The sequence below is a fragment of the Aquarana catesbeiana genome, linkage group LG03 (genome assembly GCF_042186555.1).
Source record: "Aquarana catesbeiana isolate 2022-GZ linkage group LG03, ASM4218655v1, whole genome shotgun sequence".
Lineage (NCBI taxonomy): Eukaryota > Metazoa > Chordata > Amphibia > Anura > Ranidae > Aquarana > Aquarana catesbeiana.
The window spans coordinates 269,333,179-269,350,089 of NC_133326.1; the positions used below are offsets into that span (position 1 = coordinate 269,333,179).

General features: G+C 41.6%; 1 protein-coding gene across 1 annotated transcript in view; it reads left to right on the plus strand.

The window, feature by feature from the left end:
• The first annotated feature begins 568 nt into the window (after positions 1 to 568).
• Positions 569 to 16,911, plus strand: part of PTPRR (protein tyrosine phosphatase receptor type R) — a 283,853-nt gene continuing 267,510 nt past the window's right edge. Inside the window, exon 1 of the mRNA XM_073620043.1 lies at positions 569 to 833. Coding sequence (XP_073476144.1) covers positions 776 to 833 — 58 coding nt within the window. The 5' untranslated portion in view covers positions 569 to 775. The remainder of the gene's footprint in view (positions 834 to 16,911) is intronic.

Here is a 16,911-nt window from a genome sequence, read left to right on the forward strand (position 1 = left end):
TACATAATTTCACAATATATTAAATTGATTATACGTTTTTTTCACTATTTTAGGCATCAAGATGAGACAGGTCAAAGGCAAGCCGGGGTCCGTGGGGGGGGGCTGATGATCATCCAGCACAGCAGCAGTCTTTTTTAGGCTAGTGGGCACCAGTATGTGCCACGTTATGCGTGCACTAGTGCGCATGTGCATTCACCAATTTGCTCCACCTGCGTGTGCTATCAATACGGCCATTATGAGTATTGGCAGAATTGCCAGTTCTCCTTTGGCCATTTTCCTGACAATTTAGCGCAAATTCTACATTATGCATTTAAAATTGCAGTGTATTTAGTGTTGTTGCATCCCATTATCTAATTCTGATATATATAAATGACTATACATTTATTACAAAGTATTCTAGTATATAGCACTTATCTTGGTATATAGTGCATAGTTATTATAGAAAGTTGATGATAAACAGAAGCTGCCAGTGCAGTGGCAATGCATTAAGCCAGAACCCCCAGGGAGGTGGGAGCTCTGAAAGGCCTGACTTAAGAGCCCTTGGCAGGGAAGCTCCTGGCTGCCCTTTGTTTGATGAGCACACAGGCTTCCTCCTCTCCTATACACGGGATCAGGCGTCGCAGCTGAGTGGCCGGCTATGAGCACGTGCTTGTGCAGGCAGATCGCAGCAGCCTGGAGCCTGACACACTGCTGAGCGCTGCTTGCTGCTAGCTACAGCCTGCTCTCTACCTGCCTGGGACATCGGATGCTGCTCTAAATCACTGCCAATCTCACCATGCACAACAACTGCTGCTGCTTCCCCGTCCTCTGCCTATTGCTCTTCACTGCAGCAGGTAAGGTGCTCAGCTTCTTTTACTCTGTGCTAGGAAACATATTGATCCATCTGCTAGGAATATAACATTGATCATGTCACTGATATCCCATCACCAAAAGACCATGCAGCAAGTGACTCTTGTGTGATTCTAGGCCAGTGTATGAAAATCAGAGAGAGGTGTATATTATGGGATCACTGGGTATCATGCTGGCTGCTGCTCTGCCTTAGATGTGTGTCTGCCAAGGAGCTGGATCTAGCAGCATCAGTACCATGGCCATCACACTAATCTGTCAGGTGTGATTATACCCAAATTAGCATGACTTTAATAATATAAAGATTGGTTTGTATATATCATACATTCACTATGTATGCTGCAAACTGCTGCTCTGGCATAGATGTATATCTGCCAGGACGCTGGATCTGGCATCTTCCGAACCAGCATCAGTATCATGGAAAGCTCACGATCTGTCAGGTGTAATTATATACAAGTTAGCATGACTTTATTTTAATAAAATATATATTGATTTGTATAGATCACATATTTACTATGTATCCTGCAAACTGCTTCTATAACCTAGCTGTATATATGCCAAGAAGCTGGATCTGGCAGCATCAGAGCCAGCATCAGCACCATGGCCAGCTCACTAATCTGTCACTAATCTGTCAAGTCAAACTATATCCAAATTAGCATCACTTCATTAAAATAAAGATTTGTTTGTATATATCATACATTCACTATATATATATATATATATATATATATATATATATATATATATATATATATATATATATATATTACAAACTGCTGCTCTAGCATAGCTGTGTACCTGCCAAGAAGCTGGATCTGGCAGCTTCAGAACCAGCATCAGTACCATGGCCAGCTCACTAATGTCAGGTGTAATTATATCCAAGTTAGTATGATTTTATTAAAATAAAAATTGGTTTATATATATATACATATCATACATTCACTATATATATCCTGCAAACTCCTGCTCTAGCAAAGCTGTGTATCTGCCAAGATGAAGACCAGCATCAGGACCATGGACAGGTCACTAATCTATTAGGTGTATTTATATCCAAGTTAGCATGACTTAATTAAAATAAATATTGGTTTATATATATATATATATATATATATATATATATATATATACATTCACTATGTATCCTGCAAACTGCTGCTCTAGCATAGCTGTGTACCTGCCAAGAAGCTGGATCTGGCTGCTTCAGAACCGGCATCAGTACCATGGCCAGCACACTAATCTGTCAGGTGTAATTATATCCAAGTTAGTATGACAAAAACATTCACTATATATATTCTGCAAACTCCTGCTCTAGCAAAGCTGTGTATCTGCCAAGAAGCTGGATCTGGCAGCATCAGCACCATGGACAGGTCACTCATCTATCTGGTGTAATTATATCCAAGTTAGCATGACTTTATTAAAATAAATATTGGTATGTGCATATCATACATTCACTGGATATCCACCAAACTGCTGCTCTGGCATAGCTGTGTATCTGAGCTGGATCTGGCATCATCAGGACCAGCATCAGCACCATGAATAGCTCAGTAATCTGTCACTTATAGCCCAGTTATCATGACTTTATAAAAATAAAGAGTGGTTTATGTATATTATACATCACTGTGTATTCCTGTAAACTGCTGTTCTAACATCTGTCAAGGAGTTGGATCTGGTAGCATCGGCACCATGGACAGCTCACTAACATGTCCAGCTTTATAATACAGTCTGCCATCACATGGGATTAAATAATCTGTGTTATGTAAATGATACTTTCCTTGCAGATCACACACATTATGAGATGTAACCCTTCCTGTTCATTATCTCTAATGCATAGGAGAAAAAATGTGAATGCAGGCAGTATTTGAGTAGCACACTGTATATAGTACATGCTATACAGGCTTGCCTTTACTGCCGCCATAACATGTCTCACCGTGCTTTCTATTTTACAGTATAAGCATTCGTTTTTTATTAATCACTGACTGTGGTTGCATGTTTACATATTTGGGATTTTTTTAATGCTAAATGAGATGCATATATACTTTACTTTGAACAAATGTTTACTTTACATCAAGGGCAGGCATGCGTGCTTATTATTAGATGGATACAGAATGAATGGAAACAAGAATATATATGAACCAGGGAGACTGTGCAGTGAACACAGAAGAGCACATCTCTATATTTAGAAGCAGCAGACATACAAATAGGTTTTGCTTCCCATATTGCTGCATAATACTTTAAACCTGGTAATTCTGATGGATCATTCAAGTAATCTGCCATCATTACTGTCAAGTCGGTTTGATCCTTCACCTGTCTGAATGACTTACTTAGGAGAACATTGTTGCTGTGTTACAAGTAGCATATTACTCAATGCAAGGCTTGCTACACTGCTATACCATAATCATTATGCAAAACTGGTGGTGCTTTAATGTTCTCTATATGTTGCAAGCTATTTCTTAAAGATCATTTGAGAAATAGCTTGTATTAATTATATTTAAAGCTGAAGATTTTTTTTTTTTTTTTTTTGGGTTGGGGGGGCTACAGCAAGAAACATATTAGTTACTTAACTAAAATGGTGGGCATCCCATTTCTTTATCCCATCAAATGTCACAAACTTCTCATGCTGCTGCTGCAAGTTTGATAGACTTGCTCCACTTGTCCACCCTTTCCTAACTCCTCCACAATTCACAGAACTGGTACTATTATTGTCCCACAATGCAACGTGTTATGTGAATGGCGAAGGAGTGGATGTATGACAGGATCTCCCCTTACCAATCAGAGAATGTGTTGCATTGGTAAACAGAGTTCTGTGAATGGTGGAGGGGGCAGGAAGGGATGGGTGAGCTGTGAATGACCTTCAGACTGGAGGCCGTTGCTGTTAACTTCTGCAGCACTGGAAGATTGTTGCTATGGGCAGTATTCAGTGGCATGAAGGAAGGATTTTGTATGAGTCAGCAGCCTGCAGGAAATATAATTTGCACAATTAGCCCACATTCACACCAGTGTAGCATGTGAGCATACACAAAATCCCACGATTTTGCTCATTAAGGGAATGCACATAAAAAGTGTCTTACTAATAGTGCCAGTCATTGCTAATGGCACCCCAAAGATGTCAAGCAAGAAGCTTGTGTATACACATGCAAGAACACATGAAAAACATGCAAAAGATACAGTAAAAATCGGGCAAAGCTCAAAAAGGTACACAGACTTCTTTACTGCATTTGTCTTTACTGCATTTACTGCAAGGGCAGCCCATTGAAATGAATAGGCTGCACTATGGGTGAAGAGTGAAAACATGCAAAAAATGCCCATAAGCACAATGCCCAATCAAATTGTGTCCATAAGCCAGGGCAGGAAGTTATTTATCATTTGCAATGCTTTGCAGCACCAATATGCTTTGTTTGTAAATATGATCATATTTCGATAGATCAGATTATGAGATCACATGATGGAAAAAGATATGTGATTGATACTTATGATCGTAATCTTCCATTGTATTTTAACTATAGATCGAAATCCATTTCCCTGTGTGTGTGGCATATCGATCAAATTGATTATTGACTAGAAGTCGATTATTCCTATCTGAAGAGATCGATAAGAAAAGAAATCCATCATTTATCTAGTCAAGTGTGTATAGCCACCATAAGGCCTAGTTTCCACAGATTTTATGAGATGGCATTTGATGAGTGGTTTCCTAGCTTGAGGAATGCTCACCAAATGCTTCCTCATTCTGTTATTGTAACCAAAAAGATAAAATACATTTATACACACTAGAGTATATGGTGACTCTTTGCTTCTTTGTACCATTCATCAGATGGTTTTGTTTTTAGGGTGTGCAGGGTTCTTGTGGCAATTGGTTGACTTGATTTTTTTTCAGCTGACCATTTTTTTCAGCTGTCTAACTGGTCTTCATCCCCTTCCTACACAGGTATTAAAATGCAGTCTCAGGTGATGCTGATGATATGGTTGTTAAAGAAATGCATGATCTTGTTACAGTAGAGTTCATGTTGCTGGCCACAACTTGCACTAATGGAAGAAGCATCAGACCAAAGGAACAAAGAGTACAGAATTGTTTATTAGTTTATACTAAAAAAAACACATTTGGGGGTGCGGAACCCCCCAATCTGGCCTTCAGTTAAAATAAGAACATTGAATGGTCACAGGCTTTCCTATGTGACTCTGTGCAGGGAAGCTAATTGCTATCTATGTGAGCAATCAAGATCAGGATAAAAAAGATACACTTTAGGTGGACCATAGACCTTAAAGAGGAGCTCCAGTCTTCCCCCAAAAAATGTTAAGTATTTGTAGCTGCTGACTTTTAATATAAGGAAACGCACCTGTCCAGGGATCCAGTGATGTCCTCAGCTGAGCCGATTCTTCAATCGGCTTTAGGTCTAGGCGCCGACGTCTAAAGTTAGGGAGACTGGCAGCGACGCATTTTGGCTTCACAGCTGGTTTCCTACTGCACATGCACGAGCTGCGCTGCCCTTGGTGAATGGTCCCACAGTCTTCTAAGACCTGTGATCTGTACCAGAAGGCCGCGGAGGGAAGGAGGGGGTCACAAACTTCTGCTTATATCTCCGCTGCTCTTTTAAAAAAAAATCTTGCATGTGCAGATCTGTGCATGCATGTTTTTCTGTAGAGCACTGGGGATATGTCTTCATCAACAGATTCTCACAGAGTACACACAAAAGAGGAACATCAACCAGCGCAACAGTAATCCCTAAGATAAGAGCAGCTGAAATACTGAGGGTCAAAATGTCAAATCCCATACAACAGAAATAAATAAAAGGCAGTACAGCGCTTATTGTGGATCTCTTCACTCTCAACACTGGAAGCTTATCTGTACTCTTTTGAACTTTTTTCACCAGTTTTATGGACTATTCCAGTTCTTATTATTAGTTTAAATGTAAGCGCTGTACTGCCTTTTATTTATTTCTGTTGTATGGGATTTGACATTTTGACCCTCAGTATTTCAGCGCTGTACTGCCTTTTATTTATCACAGAGTACACAGCAGTAAATGGACAAGGCTTTCAGACCTGTTCAATCACTATTTTCAGCCAAGGTCAGTTGACCAGGAAAGGGGGGGGGGGCATCATACCATCAACCATGATATTGTTGCCATACCCCACCAAAAATGTTCATCCCAAATCTATGGGCAGCTTTAGATAAGCCATCTAATATGCTGGTGTAATAGTAGCTTAAGTAAAGTACTTGACTGTTGGGTCACATTGCCATTATCGGTCATCATTACTACATTTAACTTGTGGACTAAGTATATGTATGTATGACATGTGGGCGTATGATTAATAAAAAAAAAAAAACGTAGCATGGCTAAATACATTCTATTTTATTTAATTACTCAGTAGGGTTTTATATTGCCAATCTAGATGGACTGTGATTTTGCTATTAACAGTTACAGAAATTGTATTAAATATAAAATGCCTTCTCATTGTATACCTGTATTTTAAGTACATCATTTACAATGGAGCTACAACATCCATTTACACCAGAATGTTTATGTAAAAGTCAGCATGGAAGCTTACATAACTATTGATGGTGTTAAGCATTTCCTGTTCTCTGCTAATACCCCCTAAGGCTTAAACAGTATATTCATCATGTAAATAATCTAGGGTCCAATTTGTTATAGTAGGATTATCCACAATGTTTTCCAGTCAGACTGCTATTGCAATCCAGTAGAAATTGATACAGATCTAAAGACTTAAAATACCCCATTGTATTTTTTTTATTACAATTCACATATTTACTCTTATAGAGAGACCCTAATATTTTTCTAAGAATAGAATATTCCATTTTATATACTATAAACTATACACTATACGGTCCCTTCAAAAAGTATTCATACCCATTGGAATTTTCTACATTTTGTCATGTTACAACCAAAAACGTGAATGTATTTTATTGGGATTTTATATGATAGACCAACACAAAGTGGCACATAATTGTGAAGTGGAAGGAAAATGATAAATGGTTTTCCAATTTTTTTACAAATTAATATGTGAAAAGTGTGGCGTGCATTTGTATTCACCCCCTTTACTCTGATACCCCTAACTAAAATCTAATGGAACCAATTGCCTTCAGAAGTCACCTAATTAATAAATAGAGTACCCCTGTGTGTCATTTAATCTCAGTATAAATACAGCTGTTCTGTGAAGCCCTCAGAGGTTTGTTAGAGAACCTTAGTGAACAAACAGCGTCATGAAGGCCAAGGAACACACCAGACAGGTCAGGTATAAAGTTGTGGAGAAATTTGAAGTAGGGTTAGATTATAAAAACATCTCAAGCGTTGAACATTTCACGGAGCACTGTTCAATCCATCATCCAAAAATCGAAAGAGTATGGCACAACTGCAAACCTACCAAGACATGGCCGTCCACCTAAACTGACAGGTCGGGCAAGGAGAGCATTAATCAGAGAAGCAGCTATGAGGTAACTCTGGAGGAGCTGCAGAGATCCACAGCTCAGGTTGGAGAAACTGTCCACAGGACAACTATGAGTCGTGCACTCCACAAATCTGGCCTTTATGGAAGAGTGGCAAGAAGAGAGACATTGCTGAAAGAAAGCCATAAGAAGTCCAGTTTGCAGTTAGCAAGACGCCATGTGGGGGACATAGCAAACATGTGGAAGAAGGTGCTCTGGTGAGATGAAACCAAAATTGAACTTTTTGGCCTAAAGGCAAAATGCTATGTGTGGCGGAAAATTAACACTGCACATCACTCTGAACACACCATTCCCACCGTAAAACATGGTGGTGGCAGCATCATGTTGTGGGATGCTGCCAGGGACAGGGAAGCTAGTCAGAGTTGATGGGAAGATGGATTGAGCCAAATACAGGGCAATCTTAAAAGAAAACCTGTAATGCCGCGTACACACAATCGGACATTCTGATAACGAAATCCTGGGATTTATTTCTGACGGATGTTGTCTCAAACTTGTCTTACATACACACGGACGCACAAATGTTGTCGGAAATTGCGATCGTCAAGAACGCGCTGACATACAACACGTATGACGGGACTAGAGAAAGGAAGTTCAATAGCCAGTGCGCCACCCTTTGGGCTCCTTCTACTAAGCTCGTGTTTATCTCGTGTTAGTAGAAGTTTGGTGAGAGACGATTCGCGCTTTTCAGCCTCATGCTTTTCAAATAGTTACTGCTCCTCAGTTTATGCTGGTGGTTTGTATCTGGTTTTCAGTGCGTGTAGTCAGTTTGCATCTGGTTTTCAGTTCGTTTTTTTATATTATGTATTTGATTTTCAGTGCGTTCTTGTCCGCTCGTTTCTGATTTTCAGCTCACTCTTCTCAGGCCTTTCTGATTTTCAGTGCGTTCTGTTAGTTTGTTCTGACCAGTCGACCGTTTTGAAGCCATGTTGTGTGTACTTACTCATCGTAGAGTTCGTGCTGTGCAGGGGCTTGGTGTTGGGGTTCTTACTTTGACCCAAGTCCAGTCCATGAACATGGGGAGGAGGAGTTCATGGACAAAGAATTGGTTGCTCCAGCGTGAACAATTCTCTCATATGCCTTCGTTGTGGGAGACCCGTGAGAATAATCCTGATGATTTCAGGAATTATCTCCGGATGACAGACCCCGTTTTTCACCGTTTGTTGGCTTTGCTGTCCCCTTACAAGGCAGGACACCTGCATGCAGCAAGCCATCACTCCCGAACAGAGGCTAGTCACCACGTTGCGGTACTTGACGACGGGGAGAAGTCTGCAGGACATTCTCGACAGGCATCTCCCCCCAGGCTCTGGGGATCATTATTCCAGAGACCTGTTCTGCCATCATTCAGGTCCTCCAGAAGGACTATATTAAGGTAAGATTTTTCCTTTGCAATATTATAAAGGTATCCTGGATGATACAGCGCCCTTCAAACAGAAAATACCTCCACCGCGCCACTAAAACCTAAATTATCCCAAAAATTATTGATTGATGCGAAAAATAAACTCCAAATAAAGGAAAAATGCTAAATAGTGTTGAGCTGCCCCTTAAAAAATAAATACATAGACAAAATATTTAATCCTAAATGTCAGCCACTCACAGAATACCTCCTAAAGACACATAGGATAAATATGAGGCGCTCTAAACGTCTTAAATACCACAGTGTTTCTAACACAATAGTGGTGTACACCACTATTGTATTAGAAACACTGTGGTATTTAAGACGTTTAGAGCGCCTCATATTTATCCTATGTGTCTTTAGGAGGTATTCTGTGAGCGGCTGACATTTAGGATTAAATATTTTGTCTAAGATTTTTCCTTTAACATCACATTATATGTATTTAATGTTTGCTAATGTATTGTATTTCTTTCATCATTCCATAATTACCATGATTGTAATATGCTGTGAATGTCCTCTTTATCCTTATGCATGCTGGAAGTTTTTAAAGTTCCTTTTTTGTCCTTCATGCATATTTGCCTTCACTGACCTCCCCAGCATGCTATCCTGGGCCCATACACACCTAGCCTAGTCACTTAACAATGTATTTTGTCAGCTCCATAGTAGTGCTTTACCCTAAACACCCCCTAAAATGTGTCCAAATGTTATTTTTGTGCTTAAATTCAGGCAGAGTGCAAGAGGCTTTTTTTTGGGGTCCCAAAATCATTTGGAACCCCCACCAACCGCTAAGTCAACCGATACCAATCCTCTATCTGCTGACTTTGCCAAACCCATACACACTACAGGGGGTCCCCTACTTACAAACATCCGACTTACAAATGACTCCTACTTACAAACGGAGGGAGACAACAGGAAGTGAGTGGAAATCTACCCCTAGGAAGGGAAATTCACTCCTGTAAGAGTTAATATGGGAAAAAGGTGTCTCCACTGATGCTTTATCACCTATCCTTATTTCCGTAATAACCCCACATTTTCAAAATCCAATTGTCATTGGGACAGAAAGTGAGGTGAAATCTTCTGAACAGGGGCACAGACAGCAAAACAAATGTTACAGGGGTGATAACCCTTCCCTATGCTATCTACAAAACTTAAAAATAGATTTTTTGGCTGGAGCTACACTTAAAAAAATTATCTGTTCCGACTTACAAACAGATTCAACTTAAGAACAAACCTAAAGTCCCTATCTTGTTTGTAACCCGGGGACCCCCTGTATACCTACCTCTTTTGTGGTCAGATTTATGAATGAATTCACCAAAGCATGTAGTGAAAGGGCCTGCCTGAATACCTTCAAATGGTACTGTTTAAAGTTTTGTTCTCCAAATTATCTTGATAGGTAATTGCAGAATGTAAAAATATGCTTCAATTTGTACAGTGTGTATTTATATTTTTGTATTATGACACTTCTTACCTGTCAAGTGGGCTGCCAATAGTGTAAAGTAAGGAGGGGCTGGTCAAAGTAACACACATTATTCATGCATTCAGCTCTCAATGAAGAAGTGGAGAGGGTTACCTGTCCAAAACATACCCCCCTCCCTAAAATTTTTACAATGGGCCATCAGAGGGGCTGAGGAATCTGATAAGTGGACCTTAGATTCTTTTTTTAAATATTCCTTCAAATAAATGTTATACTAATGTTGGCCAAAAATGTTTGTGTCTAATCTGCTTGCAATGTTATGTGCAAAAGTACTCATTTTTATTTTTACTTGTTTCACTCCACAGTTTCCTTCAACGCCACAGGAATGGCAGACTGTGGCTTCCCAATTTGCCCAGCGGTGGAACTTTCCCAACTGCGGAGGGGCAATAGATTGGAAACACGTCTACATCGTCCCACCCCCCAACTCGGGGTCATACTATTACAACTATAAAGGGTTTAATAGTATTGTGATGTTGGAGGTGGTGTCGGCGACATATGAGTTTCTCTATGTGGACGTGGGGAAGAATGGCCGGATGTCGGATGGTGGAGTCATCGCCCAGACCGAGTTCTGTGGATGGCTCCAGAGTGGTGGCTTGGGATTGCCACCTCCGGAAGACAACGTGGCTTGTCTGCCATTCGTCTTTGTCGCTGATGAAGCGTTTGGGCTGGGTGATCACCTGATGCAGCCGTTCCTCATGAGGACCCTCACCCCGGACCAGGGGGTTTTTAACTACCGGCTGGCTAGAGCCAGAAGAGTGGTGGAGAATGCTTTCGGGATAATGGCCAGCCGGTTCCGCCTATTCCTTACGCCAATCAACATGGCGGAAAATAAACTTAACCATATAATCCTTTCATGCTGCATTCTCCACAACTTTTTAAGGAGAAAGTCGATGAACTATGTGGCCTCAGTTGGGCCTGAGGCCAGATTTCAAGACCAAACCAAGACGGCACTTGAAGCTGGTCGTCCTGGCTTGCCCCCCCCAAAGCGCCCATGAGGTCCGTCTAAAATATATGGAGTACTTTGCGGGTAGGGGGGCCATTGATATGCCAGAAAATGTTTAAGAAAATAAATTGGTATTTTAAACTGAAAAAATATTTCCACTTTGTAAAATCTACTTTGCACTACAAGTGCACTGCAAAAGTGCACTCGAAACTGCACTGAAAGTGCATTAGTAGTGCAAAGTGGATTTTCCTTTAGTTAATGACCCCCATTGTCACTGTAAACACCAACTTATTCCAAAAACTGATATTGAGCATTGAAAGAAGAAGAGAAAAAGAAAAACCTAACTAAATGGGGCTTTATATGAGGACATAAAATTGGAATGTACCTCCATCCCTGATATGCAAATATAAATAAAGAAAAAGTTAGGGACTTTATATGAGGCATGCGGCCGCATGCCTCATATAAAGTCCCCAAACTTTTTCTTTATTTACATTGAAAGAAGAAGCTACACATTGTTGAGTATAAAAATTTTTACTCTGTGCACATTCACATGGGGTTCACATGTGCATTTAGAAAAGGGCTTTGAACAAACCAACATATTTTTAGAAGATTTTTTTTTTTTAGACATTAGAAATATCCTTTTTTGTGGTAAACGGGCATGTTTTTAAAACCATAAAACAATACACAACTCAGGAACTTACAAAGTTCAACTTTGATAAATCGAAGGCAATATCAGACATTAGTATGTTCAAACTGTGTTGATCTTGCCTTCATCAGATGGGGTGATGTCACCCCCACCCCTGTGAAAGCCAAATTTTGAAGATGCACACAAATTCAAAATGGGGATTTCCCTCCTGATCCCATGGCTAAGATCAACATGTGCTAGCTCCCATCATGGGGGATGAATGGACGTGTTTCGTGGGTACAACCCCTTCCTCTCAGCTACTTGAGTTGCGAGGAAGGGGTTGCACCCACAAAACGCATACATTGATATCCCGTGATGGCAGATAGCACATGTTGACACACTGTGTGCATCTTCAAAATTTGGCTTTCAAAATTTTTATAAAAAATAAGAAAAATAAAAACAATTAGTAAAATTTTGGTGTGTTTTATATTCTGCCTAAAACATCAATGATGTTTTTGAGTCTTTTTTCCACATCATTGATGTCTTCCTTGATCTTCTGTAAATCCCTATTGCACACCATGATCTCCCTGATGAGGATGTGTGCACTTGCACTTGTGAAATGTGTTTCTTCTTCCACAACATCCACATCACCTAAAAATAAAAAAAACACACCATGTATTATAAATATGCAGGCATATATCTATTACCTGAAGCTGTGGTCTCAGACACTCACCTGTTGTGGTCACTATTTAGCCCACTTCATAAACCTCTCCTTCCTCCACATCCTCAGGTTGTGATGTGCTGACCTCCCCTTCTTTAGGAGGTGGGGGGTCCCTGGTGTCCTCAGATGTCCCGAGTCTTTTCTCCCCTATGTGAATAAAAAAAAGGTATACTTAGCACACAGATATTTGAGGGCAGAAATAGGAATATGAAACATTGCTTGGAAGTGTCGTACAATTGTCTGTTTTGGCAGAGTTCCAAGCTGTTTTGGCAGAGTTCCAAGATTTTTTCCCTTTCTCAAAGTGGGAATACTTAACTTTTTTGGTAAAGTATCACACATGTAGAGACCCCAAGTATCCACTGGAGCACCTGTGTGGGACACCCTAAAAAGGTTGTTCTGGTGTCCCACACTAGTGCTCCTGCGTCCAGATGTGTAAACAGCTGCTGAGTGTCCTCTCCTTTCACTGAATCAAGTTTGCATTTCATTCTAGTTAAAAACCCATCTATACAGCAATGTCATAAACTTCTTTGAACACAAATAGGCATGACCAAATGTAGTTAACCTGCATCTACCAAAAACATTGTATTGGTGAGCGAACGAACAATGTTTACTACGATTACTGTGCCCACAAACCTGAAAGTTGCCATTTTAAACTGTACAACAGTAAAGAAAAGCACATGGAGCAGCACTAAAGTAATAATAATATGAACACACAACAACTACTTACTTTTTAGAAGCAGTTTCCTGATCCTGATCATGCTCCCTCAATTTCAGGTTTGACCAGAGTTTCCTCAATTGATTCTTGGATCGTCGTACCCCAAAATTCCTGTGCAGACTTTTCACAACTTTAGTCATGACCTTGGCCTTTCTCACATTTGGGTTTGGGTACGGTCCATGCTTCCCATCATAGTTGGCCCTCTTCAAGATGTCCACCATCTCTACAAAGGATATATGTGAGGCCTTAAATCTCCTCCGGGATCAGGACATTCGTGGCTCCGGCCTTTCGTCATTGCTGCTGCTGCTGTCTGCATGCACTTGTTCTTTCTCCGCCATGAGCTCTCCCACTGCGCCGAAAGAGAAGGGGTAGGGAATATACTAGATAGAAGGTCAGGGGTGGGCGGAGTTTCACGCATGCGCAGTGTATAAAAAGCACTTCATTGATTTGTACAGAGAGCTGCCCTGTCTGTGGCAGACAAAACACCCCTTTTATACAAATCGACTAAAGAGGAAGGCAGCACTGGATAAATTGCTGGAATTTGTGAAGCCGCAGATCCCCACGGCAGACATCAACTATTTTAAGTGCAAAATTGGTGGCTTGAGGAGCACTTATAATAGGGAGCGCAAGAAGGTCCAGGATTCCATGAGATCAGGAGCAGCGGCAGATGACATTTATGTACCCAGGCTGTGGTACTATGACAGACTGCGATTTCTGTCAGACCAGACTGAAATTTTCTCCCGCTCTACAAGACTCTGGTCCGCCCGCACCTGGAGTATGCTGTCCAGTTCTGGGCACCAGTCCTCAGGAGGGACGTACTGGAAATGGAGCGAGTACAAAGAAGGGCAACAAAGCTAATAAAGGGTCTGGAGGATCTTAGTTATGAGGAAAGGTTGCGAGCACTGAACTTATTCTCTCTGGAGAAGAGACGCTTGAGAGGGGATATGATTTCAATTTACAAATACTAATCTGTTGACCCCACAATAGGGATAAAACTTTTTCGCAGAAGAGAGTTTAATAAGACTCGTGGCCACTTATTACAATTAGAAGAAAAGAGGTTTAACCTTAAACTACGTAGAGGGTTCTTTACTGTAAGAGCGGCAAGGATGTGGAATTCCCTTCCACAGGCGGTGGTCTCAGCGGGGAGCATTGATAGCTTCAAGAAACTATTAGATAATCACCTGAATGACCGCAATATACAGGGATATGTAATGTAATACTGACACATAATCACACACATAGGTTGGACTTGATGGACTTGTGTCTTTTTTCAACCTCACCTACTATGTAACTATGTAACTATGTAAATCAGGGGGGCGTGGCCAGGCAGCGCATGTAGCAGGACACACTTCTCCTCAGCTCCGCCGAAAATCCTGGTAATCATCCTCCAGATCACTCATCCAGCCCGCTGACATCTCCGATCGGAACCGCACGCTATCCGGGCCACAGCAGACCCATCCACCCGACCGATCTGCAGCAGAAAAGCATGCCAAAACGGGACAAGACTGGTGGCGGCCCGCCCGCAGCACAGGCCCAAGATGGCGCTCTGCCACAGCGATCTCAAAAGGAAAAATATAAGGAAGCAGCCCAGAAACTCCTGTTTGGTAATAAATCATCAAAAGAAATACCATCACCCACATCTGACCTCAGTGAGGAAGAAGCAAACCAGCTGGAGATGGATAATACTATCCCACTGGAGGATGGCGCTGGATCCCCATCTGACTGGGCCACAGTGAGTACAGTATCACATCCCTATCAGGGCACTCAGACACCAAGTATCCCCCTGGATGGCCCTGAACCCACTCTCAGAGATATCCTCTCTGCAGTGACTATATGCAACAGATCCATCTCAACCCTGACTGATGAAGTGAAGGGTGTTAAAGCTGAAATATCCTTTGTGAGACAGGACATGCAAAAGCTGAGAGAGCGCACAGCTGCAGTGGAGAGTAGGGTCAGTGTTATTGAAGATGACTTAGTACCCATGCAGAGAGATTTAAAGTATAACTGCCATCTTGCGGATCAGCATGCTGCGCGTTTAGATGATTTGGAAAATCGCATGCGCCGCAACAATGTCCGCGCCTTAGGATTCCCAGAAAGGATGGAGGGTAAAGACCCTGTCGCTTTCATCGAACAATGGCTCCTCACTACATTTGGGAAAGAAGCATTCTCTCCGCTATTTGCGGTGGAGAGAGCGCATAGAGTGCCATCTCGCCCACTACCCCCTGGCAATCACCCGCGTGCTTTTCTGTTTAAGCTTTTAAACTACAAGGACAGAGATGCCATCCTTGCTAAAGCCAGAACCATGGGCAGTAAGTTATCCATTGAAAACTCCAAAATCTCCCTGTTTCCGGATTTTTCAGCTGAACTCCAGAAGCAGCGAGCAAAGTTTATGGATGTCAAACGAAGATTAAGGGACCTTAACTTGCCATATGCGATGCTATATCCTGCCCGCCTTAGGGTAGTCGCACTCGGAGAAACCCGCTTCTTTGAACGCCCGGACATGGCGGCTCAATGGCTAGATCGTGAGGATAGGGCCCTTAAAGCTGCCAGACCACAAAGAGATGTCCCTGCTTAAGAGATAAGTCCTGGATATGCAATGACCTGGCAAGACCAGGTCTATTTTTGTTGGGATAAATCCCTGGGCCGTGAAGAGGCCTTAAGATTCAAAATAATTGTTGTCTATGGAGGACAGTTCTTACTCTCACATCCGATGTTCAGGCGGCCGAGGAGAACTGATTGTTTGTATCACCCTCCTCCCCACAGGATTTTCTTTTCCCTTTTTTTTTTTTTCTATTTTTTATCCTTTTGCTCCTCTTTTTTGTCCACATTTTTGCCTACAAATAATGAAGCAATACGTGCCTACCGTAGCTGTGAAACCCCTACGGAAACTAACCTACTGGTTAACTAGGAGTTTTCAAGGCTTTTACCCCCCCACACCTGTTGTGTGGGAAAAGTTAACGCTGCAGCCAAGTGGCTGTGTAAACTGTTGACCTTTAGATTCTTGCCATGCAGAGTAACATGCATTAACCCAATAATTTACTGGCTTCTGTACTTATGTACTAACCTAATAATGTATTTCTCCCTGCCTTGCAACATGATTTCATGTCTACAAATGCCTACATGTTCTCTGAAAGGAGAAAACAAGCATAATTTGGAGAAAAGGGGCCTATCCCCCCTTCCAGATAACATGTTACGGTATAACCCGGGAGTCTTGTCGAGAATTATGCCGGCCTGGTCAATGATCCTGAAACAAAATGGGGATGACTAAATTGTCCATTGTGACTTGGAATGTCAGAGGACTGGGAAATCCAGTTAAAAGGGGGGCGGTCCTTAGACATCTCAAGTCGCTGAATGCGGGGGTGGTCTGCCTACAGGAGACCCATTTCTCTGCAGACCCTCCTCCAAGCCTCTGTCCACGACTGTATACTAACCAGTTTCATGCAACCCACTCCACTTACTCAAGGGGAGCAAGTATACTGTTCAGAAAAGATATTCAGTTCAATTGCATTAGAAAACGCATTGACCCGGCTGGCAGATATGTCTTTCTTTTATGCTCAATTACAGGCCTCAAATGTATTCTTGCTAGCATCTATATACCCCCACCGTATAACTCAGAGGTTATCCGACACCTAACAGGTTTTATGGCCCAATACCCAGAAGTACCCTTACTGGCAATGGGCGACTACAATAATCTCTTAAATCCTCTCAAAGATAAATTTCCTGTACCTACTGCTGGC